This window comes from Chlamydotis macqueenii, chromosome 1, assembly GCF_036417535.1.
Source record: "Chlamydotis macqueenii isolate bChlMac1 chromosome 1, bChlMac1.mat, whole genome shotgun sequence".
NCBI lineage: Eukaryota > Metazoa > Chordata > Aves > Otidiformes > Otididae > Chlamydotis > Chlamydotis macqueenii.
This window is the reverse complement of record NC_141556.1, coordinates 69,583,114-69,595,874: the sequence shown is the minus strand read 5'-3', so window position 1 is coordinate 69,595,874 and position 12,761 is coordinate 69,583,114. Positions and strand designations below refer to the sequence as shown.

Here is a 12,761-nt window from a genome sequence, read left to right as displayed (position 1 = left end):
TTTATGGAGGAACTCCAGCTGGGTCAGAGACACCACCCCAGGGGTAGCTTCAAACCCCAAAGCCTTCCCCTCTCTCTCTGCTTGTAGGATAGGTTTAGCAGGACATGAGGGGTTAGCGAGTAGACACGTGTTGCCCTCTTCCATAGGCTACACAGAGCGCCTGATGGCTTCCATCTCCCTTTCTTTGTCCCTTAGAAGCTCACAGGTGTTTTTGGGGCACCCCTTTACCTCTCAAAAAAGCCCCTTCTCTGAGCTGCTAACAAACTGAATTCACATGTGCTGTGCAGAAGCCTTCAGCTGTTGTCTCACTAAGTTACTAAATTCAAGGAATGTTACAGAAAAAACAGCCCCAACTTTCCGTCTTCTTCCTGTATTTTACAGATGTTTAGTGGTTATAGAGGGAATTTAGGAGTTGAATGTGGAAGTCCTTTATAATATTTCTGCAGCAATTATGCTTTACAAGGCATTAAGTGACTTAAGTGTTCTTATTGTTAACATACTGTTTGTTGCTGTTACATCTTGAACTAAAGAGCCAGTGCTTTGGGGGAGTGGTTAGACTTCTTCATGTCTTCAGAGGAGGATTGATGCAACCATGATGATGATGATGATAAGGGATGTTCACTGCCTCCCCTTTGTCACGCAGGAGAGATCACTTTGGGTGCACCTTCTGGGAGGAGCATTATGATAACATGGATTTATTGTGGAGAGAGGCTAAACTGTCCACAGTTCTTCTGTTAGCACAGGTGAGGACAGCATGTGCTCCCAGCCCCGTATGAGATACCTCTGTGCAGCTCCTTGCCCTGCTTCACTGAACCACGGGAAGGAGACTGCACATAGGAGGCTTTCAAGAGGGGTTGTCTGGAGCCCATCAAAGTTGTTGTTCTTGCAGTCCCCGCAGAAGAGGTCCCAGTTGCATACCCTCTGAGCAGGTTATGGACAACCTGCTCATACAACCCAGCTCTGTTGAAGGCAGCACAGTCACCTGGCAGTCAGAGCTCTTCAGCCAAGGCCATGGCAGTGAAAAGCTTCCTGAATTGTCACATGGATTGGTATGGGTATCTGTAGGGCTTTGTGAGCAGAAGGGTACAAATTACTCAGCATCTTTGCTGTGACTCTGGCAGAGCCTCTTGGCAATGGTTTCAGTTTAGTGATGTACCCTTTCTATTACTAGCTTGTGTGACGTCTGCCTGATAGAAAGGAGGAAGAGAGAGAGAAGAACTACTAAGCCATAAGTTGCCTAGAGAGTAAACCACACGAGCAAAGTGCAAACCAGCACTGGAGGTTAAACAGGAACTAAGTCTGACAGGTCTGTGGAAGCCAGTGAAGCAGTATGCAGCTGAAGTGGCTTTTGGTAATGACCCCTGTGAGAGCCTGGATGCTTAATTGAATTATTTTAAGAATTAAGAATATTTTAAGCTTTGCCTCTGTAAGTCAGTTGGGACAACCCACTGCCAAAACAGGTAACGGGCAGAAGTCTTAGCCCAGAAAATGTGCTCAGATGAAGGGATGGCTAAAACTGAAAGATTCAGTGTTCAGGCCATCAAATACACTGCCTGCTGAGTGCCATGGTGTAGTGTCACTTTGACAAAAGCTGCTAGCTCCTGATAACTGCCACAGTGCTTCTAAAGTAATCTCAAACCATTCCAAAGAGTGCATTGACTACTGTGAGAGCAGGGATCCTGATTCCTAAGTGTCCTTGCAAATAAAATAAACCATAACATTGTTGATCAGGATGAGATTTAAAAATGTTTCAGGAAGTTAGGACCTCCTCACCCACTGTTTCAGAATAAAGTATTCCACACTGGATCAATAACTTCCACCTCTTAATTGCATCATTTTCAGTAGTTTTTCAAAGAACAGAGCAAGCAATTCATCTGCCATTTTTAATAACATTTTTTTTTGTCTTTAACTTGCCCCTATTTCTCCTCTCTCACTGGCAGAGCAGGGTCACTTCTCGGTTTGAACACATATATGTGTTTCATGTATGAATTTCCCATTTCTGGTTTTGGTCCCAATTCAGGACAGAACTGTGAGGGAAGCCATGTTAAGAGTTTAAATCCCACTGGGTTGGGCAATACTTATTCACGTTGCTTCAATTTAGGTACATAATCAAGTATATCCTGAATAGGATGTTTTCCTAAACAGAGATATTTCTGGTATTCCATAAGTTTGTAGTTCAGTAATGTGCTGATCTGGTTAATTAAATGCACGTAATGCCTACAGGGTATAGAAGTTCAATGTGATGTTGTACTGTGAAATGTAACTGCCAATAGAAATAGAAATCTCTACATGAAGAAGGTCACAGAATCAGAGAATGGTTGAGGTTGGAAGGGGCCTCTGGAGGTCATCTGGTCCAACTCCTCGGCTTGAGCAGGGCCACCTAGAGCCAGTTGGCCAGGACCATGTCCAGATGCCTTTTGAATATCTCCAAAGAGGAAGACACTAGACCCTCCCTGAGCAACCTGTGCCAGTGCTCAGTCACCCTCTCAGTAGAAAAGTGTTCCCTGATGTTCACACAGACTCTCCTCTGTTTCATTTTGTGTCCATTGCCTCTCCTCCTGTCACTGGGCACCACTGAAAAGAGCCTGGCTCCATCTTCTTTACACCCTCTTTTCAGGTATTTGTGTATATTGATAAGATCCCCCCTGAGCCTTCTCTTCTGCAGGCTGAATAGTCCCAGGTCTCTCAGCCTTTCCTCATGGGAGAGATGCTTCAGTCCCTTAATCATGCTTGTGGCCCTTTGCTAGACTGTCTCCAGTATGTCCATGGCTCTCTTGTACTGAGGAGTGCAGAACTGGACATAGTACTCCAGATGTGGCCTCACCAGTGCTGAGTGGAGTGGAAGGATCATCTCCTTTGACCTCTCTAAGTACAGTATAGCTAGCCAGTCGAGGGAGGTCATTGTTCCACTATACACTGCACTGGTGTGGCCCCACCTTTAGTATTGTGTGCAGTTTTGGGCACCTCAGTATAAGAAGGACATCAAACTAGAGTGTGTTCAGAGGAGGGTTACCAAGATCGTGAAAAGTCTCAAGGGCAAGACTCTGGAGGAGTGTCTGAGGTTACATTGTTTGCTCAGAGAAGACTGAGGGGTGATCTCATTGCAGTCTACAACTTCCTCAAGGGGAGCAGCGGAGGAGGGGGTGCTGATCTCCTCTGTCTGGTGACCAGCAAAAGGACACGAGGAAATGGAATGAAGCTGCATCAGAAGAAGTTCAGATTGGACATTAGGAAAAGGTCCTTCACTGAGGGTGTTCGGGTGTTCGGTCACTGGAACAGGCTTCCCAGGGAAGTTGTCACAGTACCAAGCCTGTCAGAGTTCAAGGAGCTTTTAGTCATATGATTCAGTTTTAGGTAGTCCTGCGAGGAGCAGGGAGTTGGACTTGATGGTCCATATGAGTCCCTTCCAACTTGCGATATTCTATGATTTGATGATTCTATGATCTACTTTGCCTAATGCAGCCCAGAATACCATTCATCTCCTTTGCAGCAAGGGCACATTGCTGGCTCATATTCAGCTTGGTGTCCACCAGGACCCCTAGGTCCTTTTTTGCAAAGCTGCTTCCCAGCTGGGTGGCCCCCAGTATACGTTGGTATATGGAGTTGTTCGTCCCCAAGTACAGGACTTTGCACTTCTCCTTATTGAACTTCATGAGGTTCCTGTCAGCCCGTTTCTCCAGACTGTTGAGGTTCCTCTTGATGGCAGCACAACTCTCTGGTGTATCAGCCCCTCCTCCTAATTTTGTTCATCTGCAGACTTACTGAGGATACACTGTGTCCCATCACCCAGATCATTAATGAAGATGTTGAATAGGACTCGACCAGTATTGACCCTGGGGTACACCAGGGGTGTACCCGGCCATTCAGCAAGTTTTCAGTCCACCTAACTATCTGCTCGACCAGCTCATACTTCAACAGCTTGTCTATGAGGATCTTATGGGAAACAGTGTTGAAAGCCTTGTTAAGTCTAGGTAGACAATATCCAGTGCTCTGCCCTTGTTTACTAGGCCAGTTGTTTCATCATAGAAGGTTATCAAGTTAGTCAAGCATTACTTCCCACAGGGGAATCCCTTCTGAGTACTCCTGATTATCTTCTTCTTGTTCATGTGCCTGGAAATGGTTTCCAGGATTAGCTGCTCCATCACCTTCCCAGGGACTGAAGTGGGGCTGACCAGCCTGTAGCTCCCTGGGTTCTCCTTCTTGCCCTTTTTGAAGGTAGGGGTGGTATTGGCTTTCCTCCAGTCTTTGGGCACTTCTCCCAGTAACCGTGATCAATCAAAGATTATCAAGAGTGACCTTGCAATGACGTCTCCCTCAGCACTCATGGGTGCATCCCATCAGGGACCTAGACCTAGATACAAAGTTTCCTAGTTAAGAAAAATTGTAATTGCCTAGAAAGATATGAATCCTATAAATCGGAGATCTTCAGTCACTACTTTGAATTATCCTTGAGGGAACATTCAAATGCCTGTATTGCAGACTCCCTTGCATATGATACACTAAATAAACCTCGCCACAGACAGCACAGTGATCTGCTGGATAAAGCAGAGGTTGCTTCTTGCAGAGTAAGAACAGTTCAGGTACAGTAAGGAATATTGAAATGTTTTCAGTAAGAATGATGAAAAAAAAAGATTTTTTTTTTAAAAAAGGACAGAATTTTCTCATTTAAATAGTTTCTCAGAGACATAGAAAGAAATTCTTATGCCTGCTGCAGTTGTACCCAACCAGAAAGGATTTTTTTTTTTTCACAACACAGATATTTATCCCGCAAATGTGGAAAAATTGCACTGCTTTAACATTTCTGAGGAAAGTGTTTGCTTTATCAGAAATGGTGTTTCAGAGAAGAGTGAAATATCCCTTTTAGGTTGGTCAGCTGAAGGTCAATGAGAGGATAATAAAGCACAGAGCAGAGGATCCATTTTTTCCCTGGTCGTTATTTTTTTACATGCCAACAAGCAAAAGGTGAAGGTAAATCAAATTAGAAATTTGAAAACTCTGCTGATTCACTGTTCTCCGTTATAAACTTGCATATTTTGAATTGTAGTGGTTTTAACATGTGTATTAGAGCTTGAAGAGCCTTATGTTAAATGTGCAGGAAGAAGAGCAAGTCTTTTTGCACTGCTGGAAGTAGTGGGGCATTACTAAGACTGACCATATCTTACAGGACAATTTACCTGTGATTTCTGGAATAAAATGTGTCTCTGTATGACCCCTCCTAAGTTTCTGTATACAAAAAGATGACCTAATGGTAGACATGTGCAATACAGTGATACAGAGACAATTCTGTGCTCACTAGGAATAAAGTGTATTTTAAATTACTCCCCATCATTTTCTTCTTCAAATGAGTCAGTTCCCACTTCTTCATAGTCCTTCTCCAGGGCAGCCAGGTCCTCTCGGGCCTCTGCAAATTCTCCCTCCTCCATACCTTCACCCACATACCAGTGCACAAAAGCTCTCTTGGCATACATCAGATCAAACTTGTGGTCAAGCCTTGCCCAAGCCTCTGCAATGGCCGTGGTGTTGCTCAGCATGCAGACGGCTCGCTGAACTTGGGCTAGGTCTCCACCAGGAACTACGGTAGGAGGCTGATAGTTGATCCCAACCTGGAAACAGGAATATGAAAGAAGGCTGTAAAAAGGCACGAGCAGAAAGCCGTTAAAGAGCTGAAAAAGTGTGAGTAAAGTTACAGATGCTGGGGTAGAGTGGTGCCACTATCAAAACTAGCACATCGCAAATGATACATGGTCATTTTAATGTCTGTATTATTCTTCTGTTTACTGTGCACTGGCAACTTTGTAGCTTTCTTAAAAGCTACTCAACACTGAACATACAGTTTCACCAAGATACTATACAGAAACTAATACAGAAAGTTGGTTCCCAGTTAAAAGTTTTCATTCTTATACCAGTTATTTTTATGACAAATGTTTTTCCACTGCTAATGTCTGTTTTCTTGTTGAAATTATGTTTCCCAACACTGCTATGCAGCCAGTGGGGAGAGGCTGAAAAATATTTCTGGGTGAGAGGCTTAACTGACAGATTCCCTAATATCAGCATTTCCTTTATTAATTGTATCAATTTTGGTAGTTTCTTAGTTTTATATGGTGCTTCAGAGGGAACACTCACTGGCTTTTTCAAAATTCAGGTCTGAAATTAATACTTCTTTAAATTTTAACTCATATACACTTCAGTTTTCCACTTACATAAATATTTAGTATTCTGGGTCAATGGCATGTCCGAAGGAGAAAGGGTACATTTTATACACACGCATCTTTCTTATGTTCCTCGCATTTTACAATGCGAGTTGTAGAACACTGGCACAGGTTGCCCAGAGAGGTGGTGGATACCCTATCCCTGGAAACATTCAAGGCCAGGCTGGATGAGGCTCTGAGCAAGCTGATCTGGTTGGAGATGTCCCTGCTCCTTGTAGGGGGGCTGGACTAGATGACCTTTGAAGGTCCCTTCCAACTCTAACTATTCTATGATTCTATGATTCCTTCTTCTCAGAAGTGGAAAACATGCAAAATATAAAATTTCAAATACAAGTCTTCCACTAGACTGAACTTGCCCCTTAAACATTAAAGAGAAGTTCATGGCAGCCCTACTCACCTTGAAGCCTGTTGGACACCAGTCGACAAACTGGATAGTTCTCTTGGTCTTGATGGCAGCGATTGCTACGTTGACATCTTTGGGAACTACGTCACCACGGTAGAGCATGCAGCAGGCCATGTACTTCCCATGTCTTGGGTCACACTTCACCATCTGGTTGTTGGGCTCAAAGCAGGAGCTGGTGATTTCAGCCACCGAGAGCTGCTCATGATGTGCTCTGTCAGAGGAGATGATGGGGGCGTAGGTCACTAAGGGGAAGTGGATGCGTGGATATGGCACCAGGTTTGTCTGGAACTCTGTCAGATCCACATTGAGGGCACCGTCAAAGCGCAGCGAGGCGGTGATGGAGGAGACAATCTGGCTGATGAGGCGGTTGAGGTTAGTGTAAGTGGGCCGCTCAATGTCCAGATTTCGTCGGCAGATATCATAGATGGCCTCATTATCCACCATGAAGGCGCAGTCCGAATGCTCCAGGGTTGTGTGCGTGGTCAGGATGGAATTGTAGGGCTCCACCACAGCGGTGGAGACCTGAGGGGCTGGGTAGATGGCAAACTCCAGTTTGGACTTCTTTCCATAATCCACGGAAAGGCGTTCCATCAGTAAGGAGGTAAAGCCAGAGCCGGTACCCCCACCAAAGCTATGGAATATCAGGAATCCTTGCAGCCCAGAACAGGCATCAGTCTAGAAATCAAAAGAGAAAGTGAAAGAATAGGGACTTAAGAGGAATAAAACTACTTCATCTACTGCATGAGCTTATTCTGAGCTGAAGGAGAGAGCAGTCATCAGTAATATACAGCATCATGTCAGGTTTTCTTGGGAAAGGGCTGGTGATAATCCTGTCCTTTACTTCCTCCACTGGCTCAACTGGTGACATAAAAATTTGACTCTTATCTGTGGAGCTTCTCTCTCTGAACTTCACACTTCTTTTAGTTAGTGTAGCTGAAACCAAAGATGTAGAACTGCCTAATCCACCCTTCTCTGTCAGTATTGGTGCTCCAAGGCTGTGGTAATAATGAAGAATTACATATCCAGAACCACTTCTTAAGACTATCTGAAGGCATGTAGCTGGGAAGTGAACTACTGGACTTCTCTCTCTTGAACTCCTAACGATGCCTCCATATCAGAAATCTCTTTTCTCTACCATTGGTGTCATCTTTAGTGAACAAGCTGCCTGTTCTGCACTTCCTTCTTCTGCAGAATCCAAAATCCTGTTTCAAAACTACCAGGACTTACCAGTTTACGGACACGATCAAGCACCATATCAATGCTTTCTTTGCCAATGGTGTAGTGGCCACGGGCATAGTTGTTAGCTGCATCTTCCTTTCCAGTAATCAGCTGTTCTGGATGAAAGAGTTCCCGGAAGATGCCAGCCCGCACTTCATCTGAACGAGAAAGGGAAATTGTAAGAAGCTGCATGGCTGTGCTCCAGTGCCAACAAGTTCTGGTTGCTGTTGGCATGAATGCAAGCTTTGAGTCACTGGGGTCATGACCACAAAACCTGATGCTGATGGAGAAAACTGTTTCCTCAGCATTTTTAAATTGTTGCGTTCTGGTGATTTATGGTGTGAGTTGTATCCAGCCACAGAAGTTGTTATCTTCTCATGAACTTGTCAGTTGTATGGCCTATACCCACAAGAGGACAAGTCACCAGAAAAAAAAAAGTGTGCCGAAAATCAGGTTCCCCCCAATGCCCCAATTTTTATAAATCTTTCTGTTCCTGGTGGGAAACTCTTAGGCTCTCAATTTGAATCTGAATCAGAGAAAAGCAGAATTCGTATGGCAAAAATGTTGTGATAAACAAACCCAAAAGTTAACTGTTTGTGCAAAGAGAAGTCATACAAACCATGTGTACTAGCTATTAAACTGCTGAGGATCCTGCTGTTCGTATGTTTGTAACACCTATGACAGAATCTGGCATTCTGTGTCACAATAAAATTTATTTAATCCTATGTAGTGGTAGACCAAGATACAAAGGGTGTGCTGCTTTGCACCGGTGGAGATTGGTGGCACACCATGGTGATACTAGGAAGAGTAAGCTCTTCTCCATTTTCCAGGTTTATTTCTATACTGACCTACTACAGTTGGTTCCAAGTCCACCATTACAGCCCGTGGCACATGCTTCCCAGTGACTGTTTCATTGAAAAATGTGGTAAAAGAGTCATCATAGTTGAGTTTATCATGCAGTTCCTTGAAGGTGCCGTCAGGCTGAATGCCGTGCTCCAGGCAGAAGAGTTCCCAGCATGCATTTCCTATCTGAACTCCAGCCTGGCCAACATGAATAGAGATGCACTCACGCTGAGGGGAGAAAGCAGAGACAGGGTCAGAAAAAAAAACAGTGCACATTAGTCCTCCTTATTCCTAGTGTTTACTTATTTTTCCCAATGTATTGCTTTTCCAAAAAAAAAAAAAACAAACAGTGAATTGTTTCTGTCAGCATTTCATTTGGCTGTCCAACCCCATGACCACAATGAGACTGTACATATACACACCAGATACTGGCACAGTTCTTTAAAAATTTGAGATCTATGTGCTGTAATATACAGGTACGTGAAAACAGGCAGGTAAAATAATAATTTCAGTTACCCAAACCCTGCCTTTCTTCCTATTCATTGGCCCTGCTGAAGAGCACATCCCAGTTTAGTTTATTTTTACTCCTGGCTGGAACCTGACACAGCCATGTGGTATCCTTCAACCTTATGTAACCCAAAACAGGTGATGTCTTTTGATCCTTTTACCCTCTGATAGCAGGCTAGAGTGGAAACTTGGAAGAACTGCTTTAAGCAATATTCGCCTCAGGAAATTATTTCAGATTCTCTTGGTTGAGACAAATGTTCTTTCAAGCTTCTGAGCAGCTATGGATTTTATATTGCAGGTCCATTGCTGAATTCAGGCAGTGCTATTGCAATAGAGTGTGTTCATTTGCATAATTTTGAGCATAGTTTCTGTGGTATCCAGGAACTTTACTGAAAAGAGAACAACATATGTAACACCAGGCTAAAATAGGCAGGTGCCGATTCCTCCAAAATTCTTTATACTTAAGAATATGGGAGCATGAAGGACCTGGTGCTGGATTTCATAAGTTCAGAAATAGAATTATAAAGCAGATAATTCTGAGTTAGTCCAGACAATTATGACACTGGGTGTGGTGAAAGGTAGTTTTGTAAGGAGACAGTGGTTTCAGACATGGAGTTTTTGCGCTTCAGTTTCTGCTTTGGAGCAATTGTAATTAAAGCCTTCTGAGCTCTGTCTTTGTGATCTCAGTGGCCCTGCCTATACTAAGGAGTAAGGAAGGGTCAGGTCATAGTACTGAACACTGGCCTGGGATTGCCTGTGCTGATTAGTAGTTAGCACAGTTTTGGCTTATGCCAGTTCATACTTTTTCAGACAATGCTTGGGCATCATCAGGAATACCACTCACTGTCAAGGATGGTTTCCAGTGAGCAGCTCACTGACCACTGCCTAGCTTTGGAGAGGGAACTGGAGAGAATTCAGATGCCTAAATGTGAAGCAGGCCATGCTACCTGACTTCAAGGCCAGGGAATGGTCCTTGCTCATTTTTATTTTGTAATATCTCATTTAGAGATATCCAAAGACTTAATATCAGATTTGGCCAGTTAACTTTTTTTTTTTTTTTTAATTCTGTAACTGCTTACCCTGCAAAATCATCCTGTGACCTTGGCGTGAAATGCATCTTCCCCAAAGACTAAATCCTCAGGCAGAATGTGTGACCAGTAGCATCTCTGGAGCAGTGTTTTCTTCACCAATTCACATGTATTTATATTGTAGAAACATAACTAAAGATATTTTTTCAGAAGCAAGTGGAATTTCAGAAGTCACCACTGCCTCAGTTAGTCATCCTCAGGAGTTCAAATTAATATGGAAAGTCAATTTAAACATTTCATTCAATGAAATGTATTATTTCTATTCAGTACTCATTTGTAAGTTGCTGGCTCTGCAAATGCATATGCAGCAGTGTGTGTAATATGCTCTCAAGTGTACTTGCACAACCCTGTTTTTCTCAACTGAGTTGTGCAAAAGTATCCAAATTATTTGAGTGACGATGAGGCTTCATAGGTTGGTATGTTGCAGGGGAGTTGCAATCTGGAGGTTTACTCAGGAGACACTGAAGGTATATTTGGGCTTAGAGAATTCAATTACAGCTGATTTTGCACAGAACAGGCTCCTGCTTTTCTTTTAAATCTCAATGTGAATCTGTGAGGCTGGCAGCAAGGAAAAAAAAAAGGGTTTTTTTCCTTTTAAACATGGCAATGATGATAACTGACGTTTTTAAGAATGTATTTTAAAGAAGAAGTAAAATACAAGTCAAGCAATACTTGGAACGTGAAGAGCTGCTTTGCTGTGTTCTTCAGACCTGTAGAGGAACTGGTCTGTTTCTTCACCGATGGAACAAGTGAATGTTGCCTTAGGAAGTTAATATTGTAAAGCTTAGTATAGGACTACAGCTGAAGACTGCAGAACCAGTTCCTTTCCTTTCAGACTGAGCTTTCAGCTGCACTAGTTTGAAGCAGTATCTCAACCCTGTCTTTTGAGCCAGGCCTCTTGCCATGGCTCCCGTCTTTGACTCCCACCTTCACCTACCCCAGTAGTAATTTGGAAATATTCTGACAAGGAGAGACAACAGTAGCAAAGATGTTTCTAATTTTGCATAGTAAACAGCTTTAAAATAGATACCAGACTTTTAGTCAGAAAGAGAGTGGGCCTTCTTCAGAGTCACAGGCAGAGTAAACTGATCTCTACATGATATTTAAATTTGTGCCTACTCCAAACTCGTGTTTCACATCCCGTCACTAACGTACCAGGACCTGTCTTAGAAATTGTGGACGTGACTTTTTATCTACCAACAGACAGTAGAAAGGGCCAGGTCTTTTGTGAAACTCAACCTGGGACAGCTTTGACTCTATTAAAAAAACCAAGAATACCTCTTGGCTTAAGTATTTACTGTACAAAAGCAGACTTTAGTCTTCCAGCTATTCCCAAAACATAGTACCCTAGGTCTGCCTTCGGGCATGGGGAGCCTCTGGAAGCGTGTATCTTGCCTGGAAAATGGGTGCTCTCGTTTTGGACCTGCAGCTGTACTGGCAGAAAAGAACATAGTTCTCTGCACTACTCAGTGCTAGGCATAAATTGGGGTACAAGGTGAAATGGATTTTTCACATTCTAAGATGTTTTGAGAGATTTCTACGAATTTATAATAAACTTCCAAATCTTAAAAATGAAGGACCTTTCTTACTTCCTTAAATGCATGCACATGTAAAAACATTCATGCACTCCAGAAACACACATTTACACGGCATAGCTATGAACAGTACAGCCATTGGGGCCAAATTAATGTAAAAAGACACAAAGGTAAGTAACTTCTTTGGTTTATTTCTAAAAAAAAAAAATTATCTTGTATGAAAATGAACCTGTGTTGAGAAAATATAGTCACCACAGAAAAGTACTAAAAATCTAAGGCTCCAGAACTCATTTGTCTTATAATTCCACTAATTAGAGACTCTCTGAAGAAGGCTTTGGTTCACCCTGCCTTACAGCTCCAGTGAGATTTTATGACCTTCCTTTCCCATTCTCTTAGGTAGTAATTGATGTGTGAGAGTTTTCATCAGGGTTTTGTGCCACAAATCACTGATAACAATGGCAGATCCCCCTGCCCTCCCTCACCCACGATCCTCCCAGTCCCCATATGACTGGTGTTCCCACATCCCCCCTTACCATGATGTCTCCAGTGGTGTTTCCTTCCCTTTCGGACCAGTGGTGGCAGGTCTTTGCAGGAGCCTGGCGCTGGGCTGCAGGGTGGGAGGCAGCCTGGGCCCAGCACCCGGCACCTGCTGCTGCGCTTCAGTGTCACAGTGCGCTGGGGAATAGGTCACAGACTCCGTACTTCTGCCCGCTGCATCACTGCCTCCTGCCCTCCCCACCACCCCACGTATGCAAATTTATCCAGACCAACAGGGCTCAGACAGAGGCCAGATTTCAAATTTAGGCCGCCTGGTTTGGCATACTTATTGAATCTGAGTGTGGCCGTGCAACACGCTGTGCACTGCACTTTCTAACAGCTGAGTATGATCCGTATATATCATCTACAAGACACGTACCACGCCAGTTCCCTGTTCTGCCTCTATGTACACGTGTAGATG

The 12,761-nt window shown here is 43.5% G+C and overlaps 1 protein-coding gene across 1 annotated transcript; it reads right to left on the bottom strand.

The window, feature by feature from the left end:
* Window positions 1–4,915: 4,915 nt before the first annotated feature.
* LOC104474648 (tubulin alpha-8 chain) lies at window positions 4,916–12,476 on the bottom strand. The gene is made up of 5 exons (XM_086755833.1): window positions 12,337–12,476; window positions 8,679–8,901; window positions 7,840–7,988; window positions 6,607–7,287; window positions 4,916–5,603 (listed from the first exon to the last, which is right to left on the bottom strand). The coding sequence occupies exons 1-5, from the start codon at window positions 12,337–12,339 to the stop codon at window positions 5,316–5,318; spliced, it is 1,344 nt and encodes a 447-aa protein (XP_086611959.1). The 5' UTR covers window positions 12,340–12,476; the 3' UTR covers window positions 4,916–5,315.
* Window positions 12,477–12,761: the final 285 nt, after the last annotated feature.

Excerpts from the sequence above, each read along its gene's own strand:
- LOC104474648 (XM_086755833.1), bottom strand. Across the intron at positions 7,989-8,678 it reads CTTGGAACCAACTGTAGTAG|ATGAAGTGCGGGCTGGCATC; the intron begins GTCAGTATAGAA and ends TTTCTCGTTCAG. Across the intron at positions 7,288-7,839 it reads TTGATCGTGTCCGTAAACTG|ACTGATGCCTGTTCTGGGCT; the intron begins GTAAGTCCTGGT and ends TTTGATTTCTAG.